General features: G+C 37.0%; 1 protein-coding gene across 1 annotated transcript in view; it reads right to left on the reverse strand.

The window, feature by feature from the left end:
• Positions 1–24,639, reverse strand: part of Lypla1 (lysophospholipase 1) — a 33,415-nt gene extending 8,776 nt beyond the window's left edge. The window contains exons 1-5 of the mRNA XM_076836429.1: positions 24,464–24,639; positions 23,605–23,636; positions 5,830–5,895; positions 4,244–4,291; positions 2,569–2,639 (exon numbers count right to left, since the gene is read on the reverse strand). Of these exons, the coding sequence (XP_076692544.1) occupies positions 2,569–2,639; positions 4,244–4,291; positions 5,830–5,895; positions 23,605–23,636; positions 24,464–24,532 (286 nt within the window). The 5' untranslated portion in view covers positions 24,533–24,639. The remainder of the gene's footprint in view (positions 1–2,568; positions 2,640–4,243; positions 4,292–5,829; positions 5,896–23,604; positions 23,637–24,463) is intronic.
• Positions 24,640–24,918: the final 279 nt, after the last annotated feature.

A 24,918-nucleotide genomic window follows, 5' to 3' on the forward strand; every position in this document is an offset into this window, starting at 1 on the left:
CAGTAAAATTTTCCTATAGTCAGTAAATAATTGATGAGGGAAGAATTTCAAATAAGTACTTTTGTTTCTACAACATACCTTGACATGCACCATACAAATATAAGTAAACAACTCCTGGAATTTTCTTTTTCCTTATTATCAATCTTGTGTTTCATGGATAACTTGACATTTTACAAATCTGTCTGATGTTTTACATACATACATTCTTTCATGTTTTTAAGAAATTAGAATCTCCGATTTTATATTTCCTTTTTTATCAAAAACAAAAAACTTTTGTATTGCCATCTATCTTAGCTGGTGACCTAATGCTGGGTTCACAAAATCTGACCATTCCAATAACTTAAGAAAACAACAAAGAAAGCATGCAAATACACAGAGGTATCTTTTCAAAATCTGTGAAGGCTCTCCGACCTTAAGGATCCATGGAAAGAGAGCAAGCCACTGGAATTCTTTATTCTTATATAGGGGACACACAAGGGGAGGTTCCATGGAACATTCTATCCCAACAAGGGCAAAGGGATAGGATTACAAAGGAACAGATAAGTGTAACTCAACCCCAGTGGGTGACGCCTACTCCTAGAGCCACACCTTGTTATCTGAACTGGGGTGACGCCCAAATTAGTGCAACCTGGCACTACCATGTCAGATTGAGGCAACAATTGTTCAGAACCCCAGTGCATCAGGACTTAAAGGTGTCTGCATGCAGGGCAGCTCCCAACAACTCTGCTTTTATTAAAATACCAAAAAATGTCCAAATTAAAAGTTATTTTTGATTTACATAAAATTTAGTTCTTTAGTTAGAATTAGTATAAAAAAGCAAGGGTACTCTAACTATTTTGAAAAGCACAGTATAATGTGTTAGACACTAGGAAAGGAGGCTTAAGGAACTGTTAAGAAGTATGAGGGACTGATTAGGGGGAAACCGAACAGCCGCAGCTAGAGATCAAAAGATGCAGAAGGGGCAGAAACAGCCCAGCTTCCAGGAGAGTGGGGGCAGAGGCAGCAGAGTCTGGGCTCAAGGAACGTATTACTGTCAGTCAGTCAGGAAGCACTTGAGAGTTTTCCCTCAGTTTCACAACGCTTAGCTCCTTAGAGTTACACCCAGTGGCTGAGGTAAAGGCCTCTGGACAAGGTACAAAGACAGCAGTCAGCTGTGGAGAGGCAGGTTTTAATTTCAATGAGCTTCACCCTAAGGGCAGGAGCAGTACTACTTCCGAGAACCTCAATGGAGCACTCTGCTTTTTTCAGTAGCACATTCTCTCTGCCTTTTTCCCCCTAACTCTGATTCTTACTCTCTCCAGTAACTGGTCGCTTGGAAAGGAAAGCAGTGACAAGTATTTCATGGGCCAACTCCACTGTCAAGACAGGATTTCTCTCATTCTGGAAATCAGGAGGCCCACCTGTCTTTTCCACAGGGCCTACTCAGCCCCTCCCGGTTTTCCACAGGGTCCAACACTTACTCAATATCTAGATATGTATTTTTATTATCTGTTATTTTTAGACAAAAATGTTAACTCTAGGATAGCTTTGATCTACTTCTGATGATCTAATAAAAGTCAGTATTCATTGGATTTTCCCAAACATCCAATGTCTTTTGAAAGTATTTTCTTTTTCTCAAAGATCATAACAGTTCTTTAAAAAAGATTAAGACTCTTACTAGGCTTGGGTTTCCAATTCTATTTTTAAAAATTTCAACAACTACAAAAGTATGAAGAGTAATGAAATAATTCCTTGGGATCCTTCGTTTGATCATTCTACATCACCTTAATTCTCTAATTATCAATTCACAGTCACAATTGTTTTGCTGATGCCACCATCCAGGAGCCACTACCCAGATTATTCTGAAGTCAATCCTAATCATTACATTGTTCTACCTGTAAATAATTCGGCTCATACATGTAAAAGGAAAGGATGCGTCTGTGCATTTTTACAACTATCAAACTTTCAGTAAGTTAATGTTCTTATGCTTTCACCCACAAAATAAGCTGAGTTATGTTCATAAAGGAGAATGCAATACTACCCATAAAACTGACTCTGGAGATTCTGTAAAGTTTAGCTAATACTTGCACAAAAGCGTTAAGTGAAGACAATTTACAGGAGAAATACCTAGTTTATAAACAGCTTATTAATTCGTGATATGTATTATTATGACACTAATATTAGACTTTAATATCATTTTCATTTTTTATTAACCTTATATCATTATGTTCTGTACATCATTATTTTTATCATATTTCATATCTCCTTCATGAAGATAACTAGCCACAACTACTAAACACTGTTCTATTTTCTCCATTTGCCTACTCTGTGAATCAAAGCAAGATTCTTTTATCTGACAGAGCTGAAACTGACAAATGCTTCCTCCCCATCCATCTCACCTCCATCAACCACAGCTGAGTCCATGTAGACATGGCCGCAAACCAGTCAGAGTGATCAGAAAGGAAGGAAACAGCACAACCTCCTGAGATCATATAGCTGGGTCATATCTAATCAGTATCAATGTAATTACTCAGTCAAATAAAAGCATTTAGAGATGCCTTCACTGTTACAAAAATTTTCTATATTTACCATTTTCTGCCGCTTGTTTAATTCCAGGTTCATCCTCCTGAGCATCTGGTGAAAGTCCAATGATATCAAACCTAGAAAATGAGGCCAAACCTTGAAAGAACCATTCGATTCTGAAAACGTCTATTCTTGGCAAGGATGTTTTATTAAATTCATGGTAGTGTGTATAAAAAGCACTGACCAAAAGATAACTCTCTACAACTTGAAACTCACATTAATATGTCTACAGAGGTCATACAACTAACTTAAAACACATGACTCTGACCTTCTGTATGTTCCTTTCATTCTAACTAGATTCAGATGCTAATGTTAAAAAGTCACAGTGTCACATAATATTAGGATGAGAAGAACCTAAAATATTAGTCTAACCTTACACTCAAGCAAAAGCAAAAACAAAATAAAAAACCCCAAAACAACCGCTTGGTATTTCAACCCTCAATCCTGAAAATTTTGTAATAAATTCCAGCCATTCCTATCCTTTTCTGTATTCTAAATCAATTCAATGAAATGATTACTTTCTGTATCATGTTACTCTTGTATGTACCACCTCATACCCATCAAACATTAGTACTTATAGTGATCTTTATTCATTCCCCATTATGCATTATAACCACCTCAAACCAGAAATCAAGGAAAATCTTCCATTTGCTCTTTCTACTTCTCTATCTGGTTATATGCTCACATTATGGTCTCTACAACATTAGTAGAAATTTTAGTTCAGGGATCAGGATTTTGTCAGACACAGAGATAAAATAAGGTATGTAGAAACTTGGAAACATTTATGGAATCCAAAGTAGATAAAAAGGGAAGTGGAGGGTGGGTAGAAAAAGTAGTGGGGACAAGAAGACAATAGACTGGAGGTCCTGATGAGGTCTCAGAATAAACAGTATGGAAACAAGGAAATAAACTCAATGGATATGCAATTATTATGTTACTATTCAGGGGTGAATTAAGTAACTTCAGAGATGAAACAGTTTCAGATGACAAGACTCAAGGAATGACAGAGGATGACCAAAGTTAAGAAGAAGGGGGAAAAAAAAAACAAAACAACCTGGGAAAGAGAAAAGGTGAATCAACTAGGAAGCCAGTCAGGTTGTAAATGGGCCACTTAAATTGGACCCTGTGGTCACCCAAACAGTAAAATAGTGGCAGAAGCTGAAGTAGAAGGCAAAATGTCAAAGCCATCATTTTTTGGAAACACTTGATGACAAGAGTCTCAGAGAACCGCAGGGAGAAATCATATAAGGTAATAAAGAGAAATGTGAAACTAAACCTACTTCCTGACCATAAAGTAAACAACAAATGTGAGAATGGGAAGTGGCTTCTTTAAAGATTAACCAGCTCTCCAGAAGGAGAAAAAACTGGAAGGATAAAGAGACTGTGGCTTAATTAAGAGTGAACCACATCGGATCATTCAGAGGTTTGGTGACTGAAGTCAACAAAGGCCTAATAAACAGAAAGATATTTTCCCAAAATATTTCTACGTACCCATTTATTCATGTTTCTGTTTATATAATTCCTTATGTTTATTCACAGATCTAAAGCATAAAACCTTAAATAAGGTTAATGTTTGTAACTTTGCAATTTAAAAAATAACTAAATAAAGACTGTTATACACAAAAAGCACTTGTAATGAAAGACTAAAGAGTTCTGATTGAATAAGTAAATTCTGACTTACCAAGAAGGCATAGCCATTTTCATATTCAGTGTAACAGGCATAACTGGCCTAGACGGAAGAGAAAAAAAAAAAAGCAAAATAATAACAACAGAGCCCAAAACCTGATAAATTCAACCAATCAAAAATAAATTACGTGAGGCTCACACAAAACTGCTACAATTTTAACATATGTTTTATGCATCTTTTCCTGAATAACTATGATCTCTGCCCTCCAAGTGTGCTCTGAGGACACAGCAGCAGCTGTGAAGGATTAAGCTTGGCAAATAAAAAAATGTCCTCAACACACTTACTTAATACTTACAACTTCTCAGACATGAGAAGGGAAGCCAAGAACCAAGATGGTTGGAAGCATAAAATATGAGACAATTAGAGCAATTTTTTTTTGCACAGAAATGGCAAACTTCAATTCTCATAACCCAGATCACATTTTTCTTATCATCTAGTTCTTAGCTATGCACCTGCTTGATTAAGAGACCTCTAAATAAATGTAAGATTTGCCTAAGTGTCCATTATATCCAATTCAAATCTGAGATGAAAAATATGACAGATTATCTGAACTTAGCCAGGTACAAAAGGAAAGAAAAATAAACACACTATAAACACATCTCGTGACTATTCTCATCATTTGTGTAACACATCTCTCTATATATTTCTTTGAAATTTTAAACATCTATATCTAAATTTGATGATATAAACATCCCCCAGGCTGTCAAATAGCCTTATAGCAGTTCAATCTGGGGAAAATAACAATATAGCAGAAATTCTGACAGAGTAAGACTTCTGTCTCTTGTTTGAATAGATTAATAGAAGACACAGCCACACTACATCACAGTGTTCAGATGTAGCTGGAAGTAAAATAGACTCTCTATTTCTGAATAAAAAGAGAAAGAAAATTTTTCTTTCCTAATCTCAGATATTACTTCTTTTCCCATATTCATGTATGTCTCAACTGTACTGCTCTTCCCACTTCTCAGGATGAGTTACTAACCTACACCCATGTACCCCACCCTTCTGTCTTCTCCATGGCTACTTCCTCTCAGCAACCTCTTGACAGGAAACTTGCTAAACTTTTTGATTTTTCTGCATTTACTCAGAAGTTGCCACTTCCTTTCTGACAGAATCAGAAATTGAAACCAAATATTTTGAAATTTTGAAAGTCTGTTCTGTCCACAGAACATCACATTGTCTCTGATAAAATTCAAGAGTGTTTTTAACAGAATAATTTTTGAAAATCAGGCAGGTAGATCCCCTTCACAGATATCCCTGGGATATCCTTAGAACTTTACATATATTTAAATATCCAAAATAATTTTCCCGTCTTTACGTTCAGCTGACCTCCAGGAGAGCAATATTTAAATTTCTTAAGTAAAAAAGAAAAAAAAAGTTTCATTTTAACCACAAATTCTAGTTTTAAGAAATTCTGAAATTAAGAAATTAGTTTTAAGGAGTTCTAATCTTTAATCTTAAACTGAAGATTTAAGGGATAAAAATTAATTATATTCAAATGCTTTTCTGAAAAAGTGAAGCTATTATAATTGTTCCTCCCCAGATTCTGAACCACAAGCCTAAAGACTAGAAATACTCACGCATGCGGGCAGATATATTTGATATGTGAACTTCTGATACCTGCAAAAGCTTCTGCCCATCCGTGCCTGGTGGAAAAATTATTTGGATAATGCCATTAACTACTGTTTTAAATTGCAAAAAAACAGTACTTAGAAATTTTGTGAGGATAAATGTTAGTTCCTAAAAATACCTTAAATGTGGACCATCAATGCTATTAAAACACCATGAATCTAGAAACAACCTAAACAAAGCTGTTATTTAGTCTTTATCTATACATAAAGATTATCTCTCATGATTCCTGAATAGCAATGTATACTCCTTCATATATTTCCACTAGGTTTCCTAATTTTCTGAAAATTCATATGCATATTTTTTACAACCAGATCCCCATAAAGTAGGCAAAACATATAACTCTGGAAAAAGCCTCAGAGGAATAAAGCAAATCACTTTTCTAACATCTCTGCATGCTTACATTATTATAAACAACTTTAATATTTTCCATACATACATATATATATATATATGCAAAAATCTATACATGCTTAAAATATAATACAGAAAAATTGAAAAATATAAATCATAATAATCCTAGCCAGAAATAGCTAATCTTTTGATATAATTCCTTTCAAGTATATCAAATAAGAAACAGATCATGGTTTTGGCACAAAACGGACATACTGTTCAGTTTCTTGCTTATTTACACTTGATACTTCATGCTTTTTTTAACATGTTATCTCTACTGAAGGATAAAGGTCTTTGTTTTGTAAAATTTTTTGGAAATGAATCTTGAATTCTTTGGCAAGCTATTATTCTGTTTTAATCCATCTATTCCAAAATGTTAAAGACATAAAAAGATTTAAAATAACAGTATCAACGGTACATAACACCAAGTATGAGCCAGGCTATTTGTACATGTGCAAGTTCATATGTGTGTGTGTGTTGTGGGTATATGTCAAGGTATCTATTTTAAAGATTTTACTCTAAAAGCTACAAAACATGAAATTAAAAGAAATTTAAAAGTTGGATAAATGGAAAGACATCCTATGTTCAAGGACTGGAAAACACTATTTTTAATATGGCAGTACTCCTTAAATTAACCTAGAGTCAACACAATCCTTATCAGAATCCCAGATGAGTTTGCAGAAATTGATGCTAATTCAAGATGCACATGGAAACTCAAGAGACCCAGAATAACCAAAACAATCTTGCAAAAGTTGGAGGACTAACAAAAGTTACTAAAAAAATCAATAGCCGTAGTACTGGGGCAAAGACAGATAAATAAGCCAATCAAGAATCCAAATATAAACCCTCACATGTACTGTCAATTAAGCACCAGAACAAGCCTGGTGCAGTGGTACATATCCATAATTCCAGTAACACAGGAGGCTGAGGCAGGAGGATTGCAAGTTCAAAGTTAGCCTTGGCAACTTAGTAAACCTTGTCTCAAATAAATAAATAAATAAATAAATAAATAAAAGCTGAAAATGTAGCTCAGTGGTTTCATAATAGAGTGCCTCTAAGTTCAATCCCTAGTACTGTCTGAAAAACCAACAAAACCCAAACCAAACCTACCCCCGCAAAACCTATATTAATGGTGAAGGAATAGTCTTTTCAACAAATGGGAAAGTAGATATCTACATGAGATGGAAGGAAGCTAGACTGCTCCCTCACACCATACATAAAAATTAACTCAAAATAGGCCAAAGAATTAAATATAGTAGATAAAACTATAAAACTCCCAGAAAAAAAAACATAACTCTTTTGTGACCCAGGACTTGATAATGTTTTCTTAGGACACTGAAAGCATAATCAAAAAAAAAAAAAAAAAAGATAAATTAGAAATCATCACAATGAAAAGCTGATGGTCTTCAAAAGACACTATGAAAAAAGTTAAAAGACAATGTACACAATAGGAAAAATATTTGTAAAATCATATTCCTAATAAAGTTTAATATCTGTAATACATTCAGAACTCTTAAAACTCATAAACAAACAAAACCCACCATTTTACAAAAGGGCAAAGAACCTGAAGAGACACTTCTTCAAGGATATACATACGGCCAACAATCACAGGAAAAGATGCTTGCTCTTCATTAGTCATGAAGGAAATACAAATCCAAACTACAATGAGATGGTGGTTTTAATAACCACTAGGATGGATATAAAATAATTTTTAAAACACTTAAAATCATAAGAGTTGGTAAGGATGCAGAGAAATTGGAACCACTATACATTGCTGACAGAAGTATAAAATGATTAGTTACTATGTACAATAGTTTGGTAGTTCCTCAAAAAAATTAACACAAGTTTGGTGTCGTAGCACAGGCCTGTAATCCCTGAGATTCAGAAGGTTGAGGTTGAAGAACTGCAAGTTAGAGGCCAGCCTTAGCAACTTAGCAAAGCCCTAAGCAATTTATAAATTGTGAGACCCTGTCTCAAAATGGCTGGGGATATAGCTCTGTGGTAAAGCACTCCTGAATTTAATTCCCAGTTAAAAAAATTAATATGGAATTAATATATGATCCAACAATCCCAATCCTAGGTATATACTCAAGAAACCTGAAAACAGCTATTCAAACAAATACTTATACATAAATATTCATAATGGTACTATTTGCAATAGCTAAAAGGCTAAAGAAGGAAACAACTCATGTCCATTAACAGTGAGTGGCTAATATATTTCTCATGGAATATTATTTCAGCACAAAAAAGAATTACTATAATGATACATGTCCAAAATGTATAGATCTCATATATGTCATACTATGTGAAATCAGACATGATATGTCTATATTATTATATTTATATAAAATATCCAGAATAGACAAATCCATAGCTATGGGAAGCAAATGAGAAGTTACCAAGGGGCAGACAAAGAACATTAATGGAAAGTGATTACTTAATGGGTTTGAGATACTTACACTCATGTTTTGAAACTAAACAGTAGTGATGGTTGCACAACATGGCAAATTTTCTAAATGTCATTGACTGTTCATGCTAAAATGGTTCCTTTTTCTGGATATGGTAGTGTACACCTATAATCCCACAGTGATTCAGGAGTTTAAGGCCAGCCAGGGCAATCTGTGAGAAAATGTCTCAAAAAAAGACTCAAAATAAATAGAAAGTGGGGGCTGGGGTATAGCTCAGTTGGCAGAGCACTTACCTAGCATGTGTGAAGCACTGAGTTCGAGCCTCAGCACCACATAAAAATAAAATAAAGGTGTTGTGTCCATCTACTATAAAAAACGTTTTTAAGGGATGGGGATGTGGCTCAAGCGGTAGCGCGCTCGCCTGGCATGCGTGCAGCCCGGGTTCGATCCTCAACACCACATACAAAGATGTTGTGTCCACCGAAAACTAAAAAATAAATATTAAAAATTCTCTCTTTCTCTCTCTCTCTCTCTCTCTCTCACTCTCTCTTTAAAAAAAAAAAAAAAGTTTTTAAAAATAATAATAAATAAATAAATAGAAAGGGTTGGTGGGGAGGGATGCCCCAATTAAAAGTAAGCTATGGCTATGGACTTGAGTAGACCTTTCTCCAAAGACACATAAATGTCTAACAAGCACATGAAAAGATGCTCAACATCATCAGTCATTAGGAAACGCAAATCAAACCACTGCTGGATATCACATCATACCTACCATATGGCTATAATAAGAAAGACAAGAGATGAAGAGGGTGAAGAAAAATCAGAACTGCTGCTGGTGGAAATGTAAATGATGCAGCTTCTTTTCCAAAAAAATCTGGTAAGTCCTCCAAAGGGAAACATGAGGTCACTATATAATTCAGCAATCCTACTCCTAGGTCAACACCCAAGAGTACTAAAAGCATATGTTCACACAAAAACTTGTACACATGTGTTCTTAGCAGCATTAGTCATCCAATATGGATGAATCTTAAAATATTAAATGAAAGATGGCAGTTACAAAAAACCATGTATTATGTAATTCCATTTATATGAAATGTTCAAGTTAGACAAATCTATATAGATAGAAAACAGATTAGTGGCTGCCTAGAACTGGGGCAAGGGACTTTTAGGAGTGATAATTAAAAAGTACAGGGTTTCTTTTGGGGGGTAAGGAAAATGTCCTAAAATTGCTGAAGTTGCATAATCCATGCTGAACATATTGGAAGCCACTGAACTAACTGGGGATGTTGCTCAGTGGTAGAAATGCCTGTCCGGCAGGCATGAGGCCTTAGGTTCAATTTGCCAGCACACCTTCACAGCATCCTGGAATCCACTGCATACATTGGCACTGGGCAGTCTAAGCTGCCAACCTGATTTTGTCCACCCAACTAGACAGGTTCCAGCCTACACGGACACAGGTGAGTGTAGCAGGGAGCTACCCAATTGGGATGTTACTGCCCTTTTACTCAGTTTTGCCTTTTAAAAACAAAAACAAAAACTTTTAATATTGCATCTGAACACAGAAAGAGGACACATGTCTCTCTTCTAGCAAATACATATGTGGTAGAACTGCTTCATTTTGATTCTAAGGATTCAATGCATTGGATGATCCTTACTACTTCAAAGACTTAGGCTAGGTACTACAAGGAATAGAGAGAAAGAGAAAGATATGCTCCCTCCTCTCTGTGACTTACAATATATTGAGAATAACAACCATATTGATATATTACCGTCATGACTCAAGTCAATAATAAAGGATACCTATGTGATTACATTCTTTAAGTCAATATTGCAGTAAAAACTAGGATGTAATTAATACAGGGCAAAATGACTGCAAAAAGTCTGACTGCACAGTAGGGTTAGATCAGTGCTGATTTCCTAATTTGGAGTGATAAATAAGTGTCCTTGTGCATGGGAAATATATACTGGAGTACTCATTGGTGATGAAAGATCTCATTTGCAGGATGATCTCAAGAATAAAAGAGTCATATCATCAGATGAGTGTGTGTATATGTATGAATACACATATAGAGAACACAGGCACAGCAATATCAGCAAGCACAAGCAACACACAGGACTGAGTGCACAATGGAACACATGCAATAAAAGATTGGGGAAGCTATGTTACAGCACTATGGGATTTCTTGGTATAAAAAACACATCTACAAAAAAAAATACTGAGTTAAACAACAATATGTATAGTAAAGAATTATGTTCCAATTGATAAATCAAAATAAAAGGAGCTGGATACAGAAGAGGATATACCAAAAGTCAGAATCATGATTCCCTCTGGGGATGAAAGGGTACTGACTGCAAATAAAGGAATTGAGGGCTAGGAACATTCTGTATCTATATCATATTGATGATTACAGAGGCGTATGCATATAAACAACCAGAGAATATTTAAGACTGGAATATCTGTCTATTTTATACCCCAAAACAATTTTCAAAATATTTTTTTAAATAGCATATCCAACTCAAATAGGCACCTAGATTGAACCAAAATGAGTTAAGAACCCTAGTAACCATTGCAAAAAAAATCCCACCTGGTATACTCTTCTCTACCTGCCAAACTCGATTCTAATGAAGGTCATAGGAATTGGGTTGAGTGTGACCTTTGTGGGATCCCAGCTGCTCATTGCTCATATAGACTTTATTGAATTTGGATAAGCAGTACAAAAGATAAAATTGAGGACAATGGGCTGGCTGATCTGAGATTAATCTGAAAAGATTTGGGAAATCATATTAAGACAAGATTATAGATTCTGCAGATAAAATCAACTTCTGCCATCTGCAAAGAAAAACGTAAAGGTATGTGCTGTGTTAAATGACTCAAGTACTTACTAAAGTACTTACTGAACCCCCTTAATGAGTTCTTCATTGCTTTTTATGTTTTACACTTCAATTTACTATAGGCTTTAATATGACTGTGATATGTTCTTTCCAAGGTCACTGCAAATGCTAATTTTATGTATGTTGTTTCTGTTTTCCTCTTTTCAATTTCTAAGTGTATCATTAGTTTATTTTCTACTTCAGGATTCTGTACTAATGACCTCAGGGATGACTAAATAGGCCTTAAACATCATGGTGTTATTTCAGCTAATTATAGCTTTGGGAATGCAGCCACTAAAAATCACATTTATAAAACAATTTTCCACCTATTTATTATTCTAAATGGGACACAGGTTCAATTATATTCCTCAAGACATTACTATGTATCATATATGCTGGACATAACAGGGCTGAGTAGGAAGGATAACAGCCTAACGGCCTTATATTTACAAAGTAAAGCCACATTATAAAGTTCATTGAAAAGTAACCACATATCTATGTTGACTAGAGAAACAGTAAGATAGTATTTTAAACCCAATGTTAATTTTAGAATTTTTTTAAAAAAAAATTTAGTTGTAGATGAACACAATACCTTTATTTAATTAATTTATTTTTATGTGGTGCTGAGGATTGAATCCAGTGTTTCACACATGTGAGGCAAGCACTCTACCACTGAGCCATGACCCCAGCCCTAGAATTGTTCTTAATACAGGAAACCTTGGTCGTTTTCTCCGTAGCTGACCATTTGTAGCTCCCATATATGCATAAACTGAATAAAAAAGCTGGAGTTCACTGTGGTAAACATCAAAGATGTTTTGGTTCACTCACTTGTTTGGGATAAGAGAGGGTGGTGGAGATAAGTTGTCTTTCAATTATTTGACCCAAATAGATGGACAATGAAGCAAAGGTTTACCTTAAATCCTGACTATTTATGATTGTACTCCTATTTGTGTCCAAAATTTAACCCCACAATTATTGTTTATTCATAAGATATGTTGTTTCTCTTGACTGCTTTTAAAACCACTGTCCCCCTTTGCCCCTGCCCCAATATGCAAAATCTAACCAAAAGCTCTAGTCAACGGCCTAGCTCAAGAAAATGCCCTTTTTATAATCAAAGATATCATTTTAAAAAATAGAAAGAAATTAAACAAAAATTGTACATGAGCCAGGCACAATAGTGCATATTCCACAAACTCCAGAGGCTGAGGCCAGTCTAGGCAATTTAGCAAGCCCCTGTCTCAAAACAAAAACTCAAAAGGGCTAGGGATTAACAAGCTCAGTAATAGGTGCTTGCCCAGCTTGTGCAAAACTATGATTTCAAGTTCCAGCATTTTTTTGTATATTTGCTGATTGATTGTATATCCTCTTCTGAGAAGTGTCTGTTCAGGTCCTTGGCCCATTTATTGATTGGATTATTTGATTTTGGTGCTTATCTTGTTGAGCTCTTTATATACCCTAGAGATTAGAGCTCTATCTGATGTGTGAGGGGTAAAAATTTGTTCCCAGGATGTAGGCTCCCTATTCACCTCACATATTATTTCTTTTGTTGAGAAAAACTTTTTAGTTTTAATCCATCCCATTTGGTTGATTCTTGGTTTTAATTCTTGTGCTACAGGCGTCTTACTGAAGAATTTGGGGCCTAGCCCCACATGATAAAGATTAGGGCCTACTTTTTCTTCTATTAGACAGGCAGAGTCTCTGGTTTAATCCCTAGATTCCTGATCCATTTTGAGATTACTTTTGTGCATGGTGAGAAATGCAAATTAAAACTACTCTAAGATACCATCTCACTCCAGTAAGAATGGCAGCCATTATAAAGACAAACAACTACAAGTGCTGGCAAGGATGGGGGTGGAGGGAAAGTACACTCATACACTCCTGGTGGGACTGCAAACTGGTGCAGCCAATTTGGAAAGCAGTATGGAGATTCCTTGGAAAACTGGGAATGGAATCACCATTTGACCCAGCTATTCCTCTTCTCAGACTATACCCAAAGGACCTAAAAATAGCATATTAGAGGGACACAGCAACATCAATGTTTATAGCAGCACAATCCATGAGAGCCAAACTGTGGAGCCAACCTAGATGTCCTTCAGTGGATGAATGGATAAAAAAATGTGGCATTTATACACAATGGAATATTACTCAGCAATAAAAAAGAATAAGATCATGGCATTTACAGGGAAATGGATGGCATTAGAGAAGATTATGCTAAGTGAAGTTAGCCAATCCCAAAAAAACAAATGCCAAATGTCTTCTCTGATATAAGGGGGGTGACTCAAAATGGGGTTGGGAGGGAGAGCAAGGGAGGAAGATTACCTCTAGATAGGGAATATGGGTAGGAGGGAAAGGGAGAGAGAAGGGAATAGCATGGATGGTGAAAGGAAACCCTCATCATTATACAAAATACATGTATGAAGATGTGAATTTGGTGTCAACATACCTTATATATAACCAGAGATATGATAAATTGTGGTATAAGGTGTATTAAGAAATGTAATGCAAAAATAAATAAATAAATAAGGTTACAAAATTTCCAGCAAAAAGTACTGTTCTTAGTGAGTTTATAATCTAGTAGGAGAAACAAGATATAAATATACCAACATTCAAATAAAAATTTAAACACAACAAAAAAGTTACGTAGAAAGTAAAAATGAGGAGGAAAGGAAAACATTAAATTTTAGCTATGGGAATCATGAAAGGATTGACAGAGGAGAAACTGTAAGATGTTTTACCCATCACACATACACACACACTACAGTGGGTTTTGTTACATTTATAGTCAAATAATTTTTTTTTAATATTAAGTTGTCAACAGACCTTTATTTAATTTATTTATATGCGGTGCTGAGAATCAAACCCGGTGCCTCACACATGCCAGGCAAGTGCTCTACCACTGAGCCACAACCCCAGCCCTACGGTCAAATAATTTTTGACAATAGTGCCAAGGTAATTCAATTGGAAAAGAAGAGTCTTTTCAACAAATGTTGAGATAAAAAAATGAAGGTGAACCCTTATTTCATGTAAAATAAATTTAAAATGGACCAAAGATCTAAATAATAGCTAAGCTTATAAAATAGAAGAAAAACCGTGCAATGCTTAATGACCCTGGATTGGAGAATTATTTCTTGATATAACACTAAAAGCATAAGCAACCAAAAAAAAAAAAAAGTGACGTGGAATTCATCAGGATTAAAAACTATGGAGCCACAAAGGATCCTAGTAGCAAGAGAATAAAAAGACAACCCATGAAATAGCTTTACAAATTATATATCTGAAAAGAGTTTAATGTCCATAATATATAAAAAATTCTTTAAAGTCAACAATAAAAAGAGAACTCAATGTAAAAAATGGGCAAAGTAGAAGGGTATGGTGACACCGTCTATAATTCTAGCTATTGGGAGGCTGAGGTAGAAGAATTAGAGGTTTATGGCCAGCTTGGACAATCTAGCTAGACCTCGTCTCAAAATAAAGTAAATAAATACAGGTTCAGGGCTAGCTCAGTGGTAGATGCTTATCTAGCATGCATGAAGCCTTAGGTTTGATCCAAGCATTGGGGTGGGATGGGTAAAGTATGTGAATATATATCGGATAGATAGTTCTCCAAAGAAAGCATACAGATGGCCAAGAAGCACATGAAAAGTTGTTCAACACTAACAGCTACTAGAAAATGAGATTAAAAATGACAGATAATCAGAACCTTCATATATTACTGGAAGAAATGTAAAATTGTGCAATCACTGTGAAAATCATCTGGGAGTGCCTCAAAGGGTTACATGTAGAGTTATCATTGACTCAGCAATTCTTCTTCTTGGTATATATACCCTAGAGAACTGAATACATATATGCATGCATCCTGTACATCAATGTTCTGAGCAGCATTATTCATAACAGTTACAAAGCAGACACAACCCAAATACTTCATCAACTGATTAAATTTTAAAATGTGGTATTACACATACAATGAAATTCTAACTCAGTCATAAAAGAAATTTAGTCATATACATACTATAACATATATGAACCTGAAAAATATTACACTAAGCAAAAGAAATCAGAAACAAAAAAATACTATTCTAATCATATTTCTTTTATTATTATTATTATTATATTTTTAGTTGTAGATGGACACAACACCTTTATTTTGTTTAGTTTTTTTATGTGGTGCTTGAGATTGAACCCAGTGCCTCTCACATGCTAGACAAGTGCTCTACCACTGAGCCACAACCCCAGCCTATCTAATCATATTTCTATGCAACATCCAGGATAAATAAATGCATAGATAAAGAAAGGAGATTGGGCATTGCCAAAAAGAGGAATGAGAAGTCTGCTAATGAATGTGGGGTTTCTTCTTGGGATGTTGTAAATATTATATAATTCAGGTGGTTAATACTAAAAACTACTAAGTTGCATAATTTTAAAAAAGTAGACTTTACAGTATGTGAATTACACCTCAATAAATAAAGATAACAAATAACAGGGCAGAAATGGTCATTATTTGCCAATCTCTGTGACACAGAAGATACATTAAGAACCCTTATATGGAATTCTACATGTGAAAAAGAAATGGGAATTTGGGGTTCTAGTCTCAATTCTGCCACTATCTAGAAGTGTGGCATTAGTAGTTCTCAAAAATGTAGTTCAATGGACCTGTAGTCAATAGCAAATTCCTGGACCCCATCCCAGAACTAATGAATCAGAAACTTGGACAGTGGAGCCCAACAATTTAGCCCTTCAGGAGATTTTGATGCATACTAACCTATGAGAATCAACACCTCGGAAGTCCTCAGTTTTCCACCCATAACCTGAGCTAACTTCTAGATGATCTTGAAGATCTTTACAGGTTATAAAAATATTTTGACTTTAACTATAGTAATATAAAAGTATGGTCAACTTGTGTCCAGTCCTTTTAATAATTTTCAAAGTCAATGAAAATCTCAAGATTTAAAAATTCTATACAAAGCTTTAATTAAAGTTTAATATTTAGAAATCTAGATCAGAATATAGTTCATTTTATTACTAGAAAAAAGAAGGAAGTGAGGCGCAGTTGTGCATGCCTGTAATCCCAGTGGCTTGGGAGGCTGAGGCAGGAGGATCGAGTTTAAAGCCAGCCTCAGCAAAAGTGAGGCGCTAAGCAACTCAGTGAGACCCTGTCTCTAAATAAAATACAAAATAGAGCTAGGGATGTGGCTAAGTGACGAAGTGCCCTGGTACCCGCACACCCACAAAAAAGAAGGAAAACGAAACACAGACATGCACAAACAAGGTTTATGATCCAGGAGTCTAGGGCAAAACACAAGAAATATTATAAATTCATTCCAGGGCTGGGGTTGTGGCTCAGTGGTAGAGTGCTCGCCTAGCACAGGTGAGGCACTGGGTTCGATCCTCAGCACCACATAAAATTAAATAAATAAAAAGCATTGTGTCCACCTACAACTAAAAAATTTTTTTTTAAATAAATTCATTCCAATCTACTTACTTCTTAATTGTGCTCTTTTTAAAAAAACACTGCAAAGTAACTAAAGCATTATTTGCTATCTGGTAGTAATGGGTGACTCTGTTAAAATTTGCACACATACAAAAATGCCACTCTCTACATTCCCTACAGCATATTATTCTTATGAATCTTTCTATTAAATCCTCATCAGTCTTTTCCACTAACTGACCAATAGTAAAGTGATCTAAGATAGGTCAAATAAGAAACTAAGACTGAATAATAAGTCAAATAATAAGACTGAAAACCCAATCTAGGAGTGATATAAAGTCAGAGCTGGGGTGGTTAACTCTAGAGTGACAGGAAAATGTGACAGCAGAGAAAATTATGCAAATAGAGAAAGAAGCCAAAGCGAGAAACTGTGAGACCAGGGAAAGGTGGCAAGAATAACCTAAGTGTCCCACTTTTACATAGGACATCTGGAACCTCAGAGTAAGATCTTATTTGGAAACAGCTCTTTGCAGATATTAACTAGTTAAGGATGGAGATGAGATCATACTGGACTACGTGAGTCCTAAATGCAGTAACCAGTGTCTCTATACCAGAGGAAAGAACACAGATACACAGCAGAGAAGGGTATGTGAAGATAGGCAGAGGCTGAAGACATGCTGTCTCAGGCCACAGAAAGCCAGGGGTATCAGCAACCGGAAGAGGCAGGGAAGGACTAATCTCTCTTTGAGCCTTCAGAGGGAGCATATGTAGCCCTGCTTGATTTTAGACTTTTGACCTATTCAACTGTGAGAACAAATTTCTGTTGTTTTAAGCCCTACAGCTTGTGGTTGTTACAGCAGTCCTAGAAAACTAAAATATGTGCTAATCGATGTGCCTTGTGTGTCTTGCCCTTTAATTACCCATTTATTATTTGTTCAACAAATACTCTGTACTGTTCTAGCCCTGGGATACTATATAAGTTAAACAACAACAAATTCCTTTTGGTGAATTTTATAGTATATAAACTGTATCTTGATAAATTTTTAAAATCTTTGCCTTCATGGACTTTTTATAATGAACTATCCTTATCCACAACCCCCACGTTTTGCTTAAGCTGAAGGATTTTCATTCTGTGTAAAGAATCTTCAAATCTCTATAATTCTACTAGATCTTTTTTTTTTCTTTTCTTTTCTTTTTTTTTTTTTTTTTTTTGGTACTGAGGATTTAATTCAGGGGTACTCGACCACTGAGCCACATCCCCAGCTCTATTTTGTATTTTATTTAGAGACAGAGTCTCACTGAGTTGCTTGGCTCTTTACAGTTGCTGAGGCTGGCTTTGAACTGAAGATTCTCCTGTCTCAGTCTCCCAAACTGCTGGCATTACAGGCATGCATCACGGCGCCTGGCTCTATTAGACCTTGATTATAGTAAGACTAGCAAACTTAGCAAGGTCACAAAACATCCATGTTGCCAAACCTATATTATTTACAATCCTCACGTTGTTTGACCTCTCAGTAAAATGTGATCCATTAGCATTAGATCAGTTCTTTATCTCTCAAACATTCTTTTCTGTGCTTTCACAATCTCCTCGGCCTAGAAAAATCTCACAAAGACTGGTAATACAGAGCCTAATTCCTGGAGTATATGGAGGCCTGGGGTGTAGTGGTGGTGAGAATGGTGGCTCATGAAGAGGACTGAGCTGTCCACCTGTCCTTTCTTCCTCCCTTCATTCTCCTTAATTGGAACTGAATTTTCAGCTATCACATTCAAAGGGTGGGAGGAATCCCAGAGACTCAGGAGGCTGAGGCAGGAGGACTGTAAGTTCGAAATCAGCCTCAGCAACTTAGAAAGACCCTGCCTAAAAATAACATATAAAAAGGGGGATTTAGCTCACTAGTAAAGCGCCCTTTGGTTTAATCTCTAGTGCAAAACAAATACCAAAAAAGAAAGGTAGGGGGAGGCCAGCCATGGTGGCACATGTTAGCAATCCCAGCATTCAGGAGGACGAGGCAGGAGGAACACACAAGTGGTAAGGTCAGCCTTGGCAACTCAGTGAGAGTCTGTTTCAAAAGGAAAAGGGCTGGGGATGTAGCTTAATGGTAGATGGCCCCTGAGTTCAATCCCCAGTACTGGGGGGAAAAAACGGTTGGCGGGGAAAGGGTCTCATGTAGGAAGCACAGCTGTGGGCTAGTGCAGGTGGAAAGAGCACACCAAAGCTGCACTATTGCTTGAACTGCAGGAGTAGACGCCAGGCTCCTCTTGGAACTACAGATATAGAAAGGGGGAAAGCTATAATAAATCCGGGGTGCTGGGGTAGAATATGAGGAATTAGTTCAAACTTAATGTAGACATATTCATTGCCCTGTACACTAAAAGAGCTAGAAGAAACAACCGAAGCAATCAGCACACACAGTACTCAGGTCTTGGTTCTTTTTTTGTTTTTTGTACCTGGGATTGAACCCAAGGGTGCGTAACTACTGAGCCACATCCCCAGCCCTTTTTATTTTTTATTTTAAGACAGGGTCTTGTTAGGTTGTTTACAGTCTTACTAAGTTGCTGAGGTTGGCTTTAAACCTGAAATCTCCCTGCCTCAGCTTCTTGAGCCACTGGAATTACAGGAATGTATCACCACACCCGGCAGATCCTGGTTTTTAAATACAATTCTCTACTGAAAGCACCCAGACTCTTAGAAAAATGGCTAAGTCCAGAAACAGAGCAGGAAAAATATAAGATGATCCTGGCAAAGATTTTGTTTTAACCAAAGCAAGGAATTGCAAATAATGATAAAAATATATCCAAAAGACATGAGACCTACCCTGAAAGTATTGGATATATTTTTCTCTGAGGGTTACATTCTTGTTTAATCTGTCATTTATTTCGTTCAAGTTGTCTTACACAGGGAATGACCATTTGATTGGGCAAAAGGGGGAGAGGGGAGGGAACATAGGGGCAGGAAAGATGATGGAGTGAGACGGACATCATTATCCTAGGTACATGTATGACTGCAAATATGGTGTGACGCTACGTTGTGTACAACCAGAGAAATGAAAAGTTGTGCTGCAATTGTGTATAGTGAATCAAAATGCATTCTGCTGTCATATATACCTAATTAGAATAAATATTTTTTTTAAATCAGCATAATATGTGCCTGAGTTATTTCAATGAGACAAGTACAGCAACATTTCTGGGGTATTCTTGACAAAAAGGTACAAATCACAAGGCGACATCAGAAAACCTAATCTGAAGGACATTCTACAAAGTAAATGACCTGTATTTTTTTAGAAATAAAAAGGTCATGAAAGACAAGGAAGGACTGTTCCATATTAAAGGAGACTAAGGAAACATGATAACTAAATGTTATATGTAACTCTTGATTAGATCCTGGAGCGACGGGGGACAATGCAGGAAATCAAGTCAAATGAAGGAAATGTAAATGCAGTTGATGAATTAGATGGAAGCATTAAATCAGTGTTAACTTCTTGATTGATGGCTATACTGTGGTTTTTTGGGAGTATCCTGCAATTAAAAATACACACTTAGGGTTGGGGATGTGGCTTAATGGTAGAGTTCTTGCCTAGCATGAGCCCTAGGTTCAATCCTTACACTACAACACACACACACACAAAAAAAAAAAAAACACACACAGACACACTCTTATTAAATATGAAGGAATGAAGCAACATGTCTGCAACTTATTCTTATGGTTCTAAATATTAAAAATCGAGCAATCTAAGTGAAAGGTATATAAAGTATAGCCTATTAAATAAATTTGAGTCCACATTAAATAAACTCAAAGAAGCAAAGTAAAAAACAGAAAAGGATGGAGTTAAAAGTATCATAATAATAATTGATTCAAGTAAGATTTATCCAGATGCTAGTGAAAGTCTGATGAGGAACTATTTACATGATTTCAAAGTTATCTTCCTTCAACTTGCTTTTTTAATTACAAAGGGAAATAACTGCAGTAGAGAAACTTGGAAGACACCACCTTAATCAAGTGATTCAAGTTAATGCTAATAGTGGGACAAATGGCATCATTCATCTTTTGATATGACAGTATAAACAGGATATATCGATTTTATAGTATTCATATAAAAAATACACAGATAGATCTAATCATAAGGAATATTACACAAACTGACTAGCCCGAGCTTTGTAAAATTATCTATGTCACAAAAAAGCTTGAGAAATTCTGCCAGATTAAAGACTAAAGAGATGTGACAATTAAATGCAACATGTGAATAGGAACTGGATTGCAGGGGGGAAAGATGGCTACAAAGTACATTACAGGAACAAATTGGTAGTTTGAATATGTAGTATATTAGATAATATTCAATGTCCTGAATTTGTTAACTGTTCTATGGTTATACAAGAGACTCTTTATATAATCATATAGCATTTAATTTATATTTAGTTTACATAACTTAAGAGATTATTCTTTTTTTTTAAGTGAGAGGGAGAGAGAGAGAGAGAGAATTTTTAATATTTATTTTTTAGTTATCGGCGGACACAACATCTTTGTTTGTATGTGGTGCTGAGGTTCCAACCCAGGCCGCATGCATGCCAGGCGAGCGCGCTACCGCTTGAGCCACATCCCCAGCCCCAAGAGATTATTCTAAAGTATACGGAAGTAAAGAATCTTATCTGCAATTTAGTCTCAAAGGGTACAGCAAACATAGTGTGTATTTCATAAGTACAGAGATTAGTAAGTCTAGGTAAAGGATATTGAGTGTCTATTATTCTTGAAACTCTTCCATAAATTTGAAACTATTTCAAAATAAAGCATTTCTTAAAATGAGATAAAAAGAGCTTATCTCTGGGTCTTGGAATCTCAACTCATTTTCATTCTCTTTTTAAACATATTTGCACTTAAAATTTTTTTTTTACAATACAAATGTAACATTTTCAAAACCATAACAAACACTATTTTTATTTTAGAAAGAAAACTGATCTCCTGCAATACAATATGATCTAAAAGTATTTCTTTCAGATAGTAGTTTCACACCACTTTAATGTTCAGATGTATTCTGTGAAAGTTAAACATTAAATTGCCACTTGACAGATTGGCTGGGTCTGAATTTCATCATGAATTCATGGAACCAACACAGAGTCAACTTTTCTTCAGTGTTAGGTTACGACATATTTTCAGAACTGGAGACCTTTAGTTTTTTGTTTTACATAAACTTAAATCAAGATGTCACAGATGCTGCTGGTATTTTTTTTAATCTTATCTTGATTTTATCTTGATTTTCTTCGCCATCTCCACTCTTAATTTCAGTTTGGAATCTGGCTATACTGAACTCCACAGAGACTCTGCCTCTACTGAGGCAATTTTTGCTTGGACTGGTTCTTCAGACCCAGAAGTTATCCTTATGGACAAGGTTATATGACAGCAAGCATCTCCCTGGCTTCCATTCAGTAAAATAAAAATCTGTCATTTTCATCGGACTATGGATTGCCAGAAAGTCTTACAACCTTTCCTATAATTCCATATTTGACTGAGCAGAGATGAAAGAATACAAATAATCACTTTAAAGAACGGATCTAGCTCATGTCTAAAGCCATAACACCTTGAATACATCCTATCAGCTGATTTTGGAAGCTAAGCAGGGTCAGGCATGGCTAATACTTAAAAGAGAGAATTAATCTAGCCCAATTCCTGCCTACCTATCTTTTTTTTCTTTTTTTTTTTTTTTTTTTAGTTGTAGATGGTCACAATACCTTTATTTAGTTTATTTTTATGTGGTTCCAGGATTGACTCCAGTGCCTCACGCATGCTAGGAAAGTGCTCTGCCACTGAGCCACAACCCCCCTACCCCAACACACACATACACATCTATTTAGATACCAGGTCTCTTATGTTGCTCAGAGTGGTCAAAAAGTCCTGTGCTCAAGTGTTCCTTTTGCCTCAGCCTACAGAATAGTTGGAACTACAAGTCTGAGCCACTGCACCCTACCTAATATTTCATTTTGAAGAACATTAACTAGTGTTTTGGTTGCTTTATCAAAATGAATTCATCTTCTTTCTTCCAAATACAATTTGGAGTTGCAATTTACAAAAATATGAACATAGCATTCATATTTTACCTAAGTTTCAAACAGATAATCACTATTAAAAACCTCTCAAATAAGTAAAAGATAAATCATAAAGTTAGTACAATAAACTTGTTAGATAAGCCTCCAAATAAATCTTTGAGTTGCCTCCCCTGCCCTTCAACTGATTTTCTTCTTTAAGGGATCAACTAATCCCTCATTCAGAATTCTATATGACTTATATTGCCTTTTAACAAAATCAATTAGACCCTCCCAACCTGTACTGAAATTTTAACTCCTCTGGAAGGATCTCAATTGCACACCGCCTCTACAAACATTCCACTCTTCTCTGGTATCCAATACCCAAAGTAACCAAGGAGTAGTTTACAATTTTAATATGTTCCAGAAATGGGAGCTGAAAAATGATAAATTCAAGATGATATGGGAAAATTCTGGGACTTTTGAAAACACAGAAGATTAGATCTTACCACTCGTCTGTAAAACATTACTAGCTATACTTTTTAATACAATTTCCTCCTCTTAAGACACTAAACCTTTCACCCCATTTAAATACTGTTACTAATAATGGTACTTACCCAGTATCTCCCAATCCATGAAGGAAAATAACCTAAAGAGGAGGAGGAAAAAAGTAAGCAATGCTTAAATCAAGGAGCCCACACACAACTGTAGCTTTGGTCAAGGTGAAAAACTGAATGAAGGTTCTTAAAACGTTAAGACAGAATTCCAGAACACTGTATAAAATTAACATTATAGACCTCTTTTTAAATGGCAAAACAGCAATCACCTTTTCTACTTTTGGTTCCTAAGATAATTAACGTGGGGTTTTGGCACTTTAGAAGTCCCAGTTAGACATTCTGGAGTGCAAATTATCACATTCCAAGGAAAACAGTTTGTCTCCATCAAGTAAAACCATGGAAGTCTCATACACTGTAGAATTTTCCCATCACAAAAAGGAGTTTCCGGGGGGGCCAAAAATAAGTTTGCAATTTTTAGGAAACAAGTTCCGCTAAAAAAAATCAAGACCTCTTATCTTTTAAGACACTAAAGCTTAAACTTCAGTCACTTGGGACAGGGGTGCAAGGTAGGACAATACAGCAACGTGCTTGCGGACCTGACCTCCTCCACACACCGAGTGGAAGCGTGCTGGAGAGGCACCGGCGCGCGTCGCTTCACGCCGGAGCCGGGCAACCGGGGTCCCGGGGCCGCGCTCCTTCTGCAATGCAGAGGCCAGGGGGTCAGGGCCGCTCTCCCGGCCAGCTGCGACCCCAGCCGTGTCCCCTCACGGCCCAGGCCGGGACGCACCACCACCCGCATCCCTCCCGGGCGTCCCCCGACCTGGCCGCCCCCGGCCTGCAACGACCACGCCGCGAGGGGGGACAGACGCCGGGGACGGGCCCTGTGGGCCCCTCCGAGCCCCGGCCTACCGTCACTCACCGCGGCGGTGGCCTTCCGGGCAGCAGGAACGACGGAGGGCAATGGGGCAGACATGTTATTGCCGCACATCCACCGGCTCGCTGGACAGCGCGTCGGAAGCGGAAAGCAGAGCGGGCTCCCGGCCGCGGCCCAAGGGCGTGCGAGCGGCGAGTCCCGGCCCGCGAGTCCGGGCCCGCCCTACGGGGCGCGCGCTCAGGCGCGTGCGCGCCAACGCGGCGCCGCGCCGGCCACCGCGGCTCCTCCGGCTCTCTGGGCTGCCCCGCCCCTCCTCCAGGCCCTCCCGCCTGCCCTCGGCGCGTCACAATGTCCAGGCTTTCCCCGCCCGAGCCTGAGCGCCACCCGCGCTGACCTCCGCGGGTCTCCATTCCTACACCTGGTCTCGGTCCCCTCGGCCCGCGCGTGCCCGGTGCGGCGGCGTCGGGGCGGACCCGGGGGAGGCCCAGGCCGGCTGCGGT

The sequence above is a fragment of the Callospermophilus lateralis genome, chromosome 16, assembly GCF_048772815.1.
Source record: "Callospermophilus lateralis isolate mCalLat2 chromosome 16, mCalLat2.hap1, whole genome shotgun sequence".
NCBI lineage: Eukaryota > Metazoa > Chordata > Mammalia > Rodentia > Sciuridae > Callospermophilus > Callospermophilus lateralis.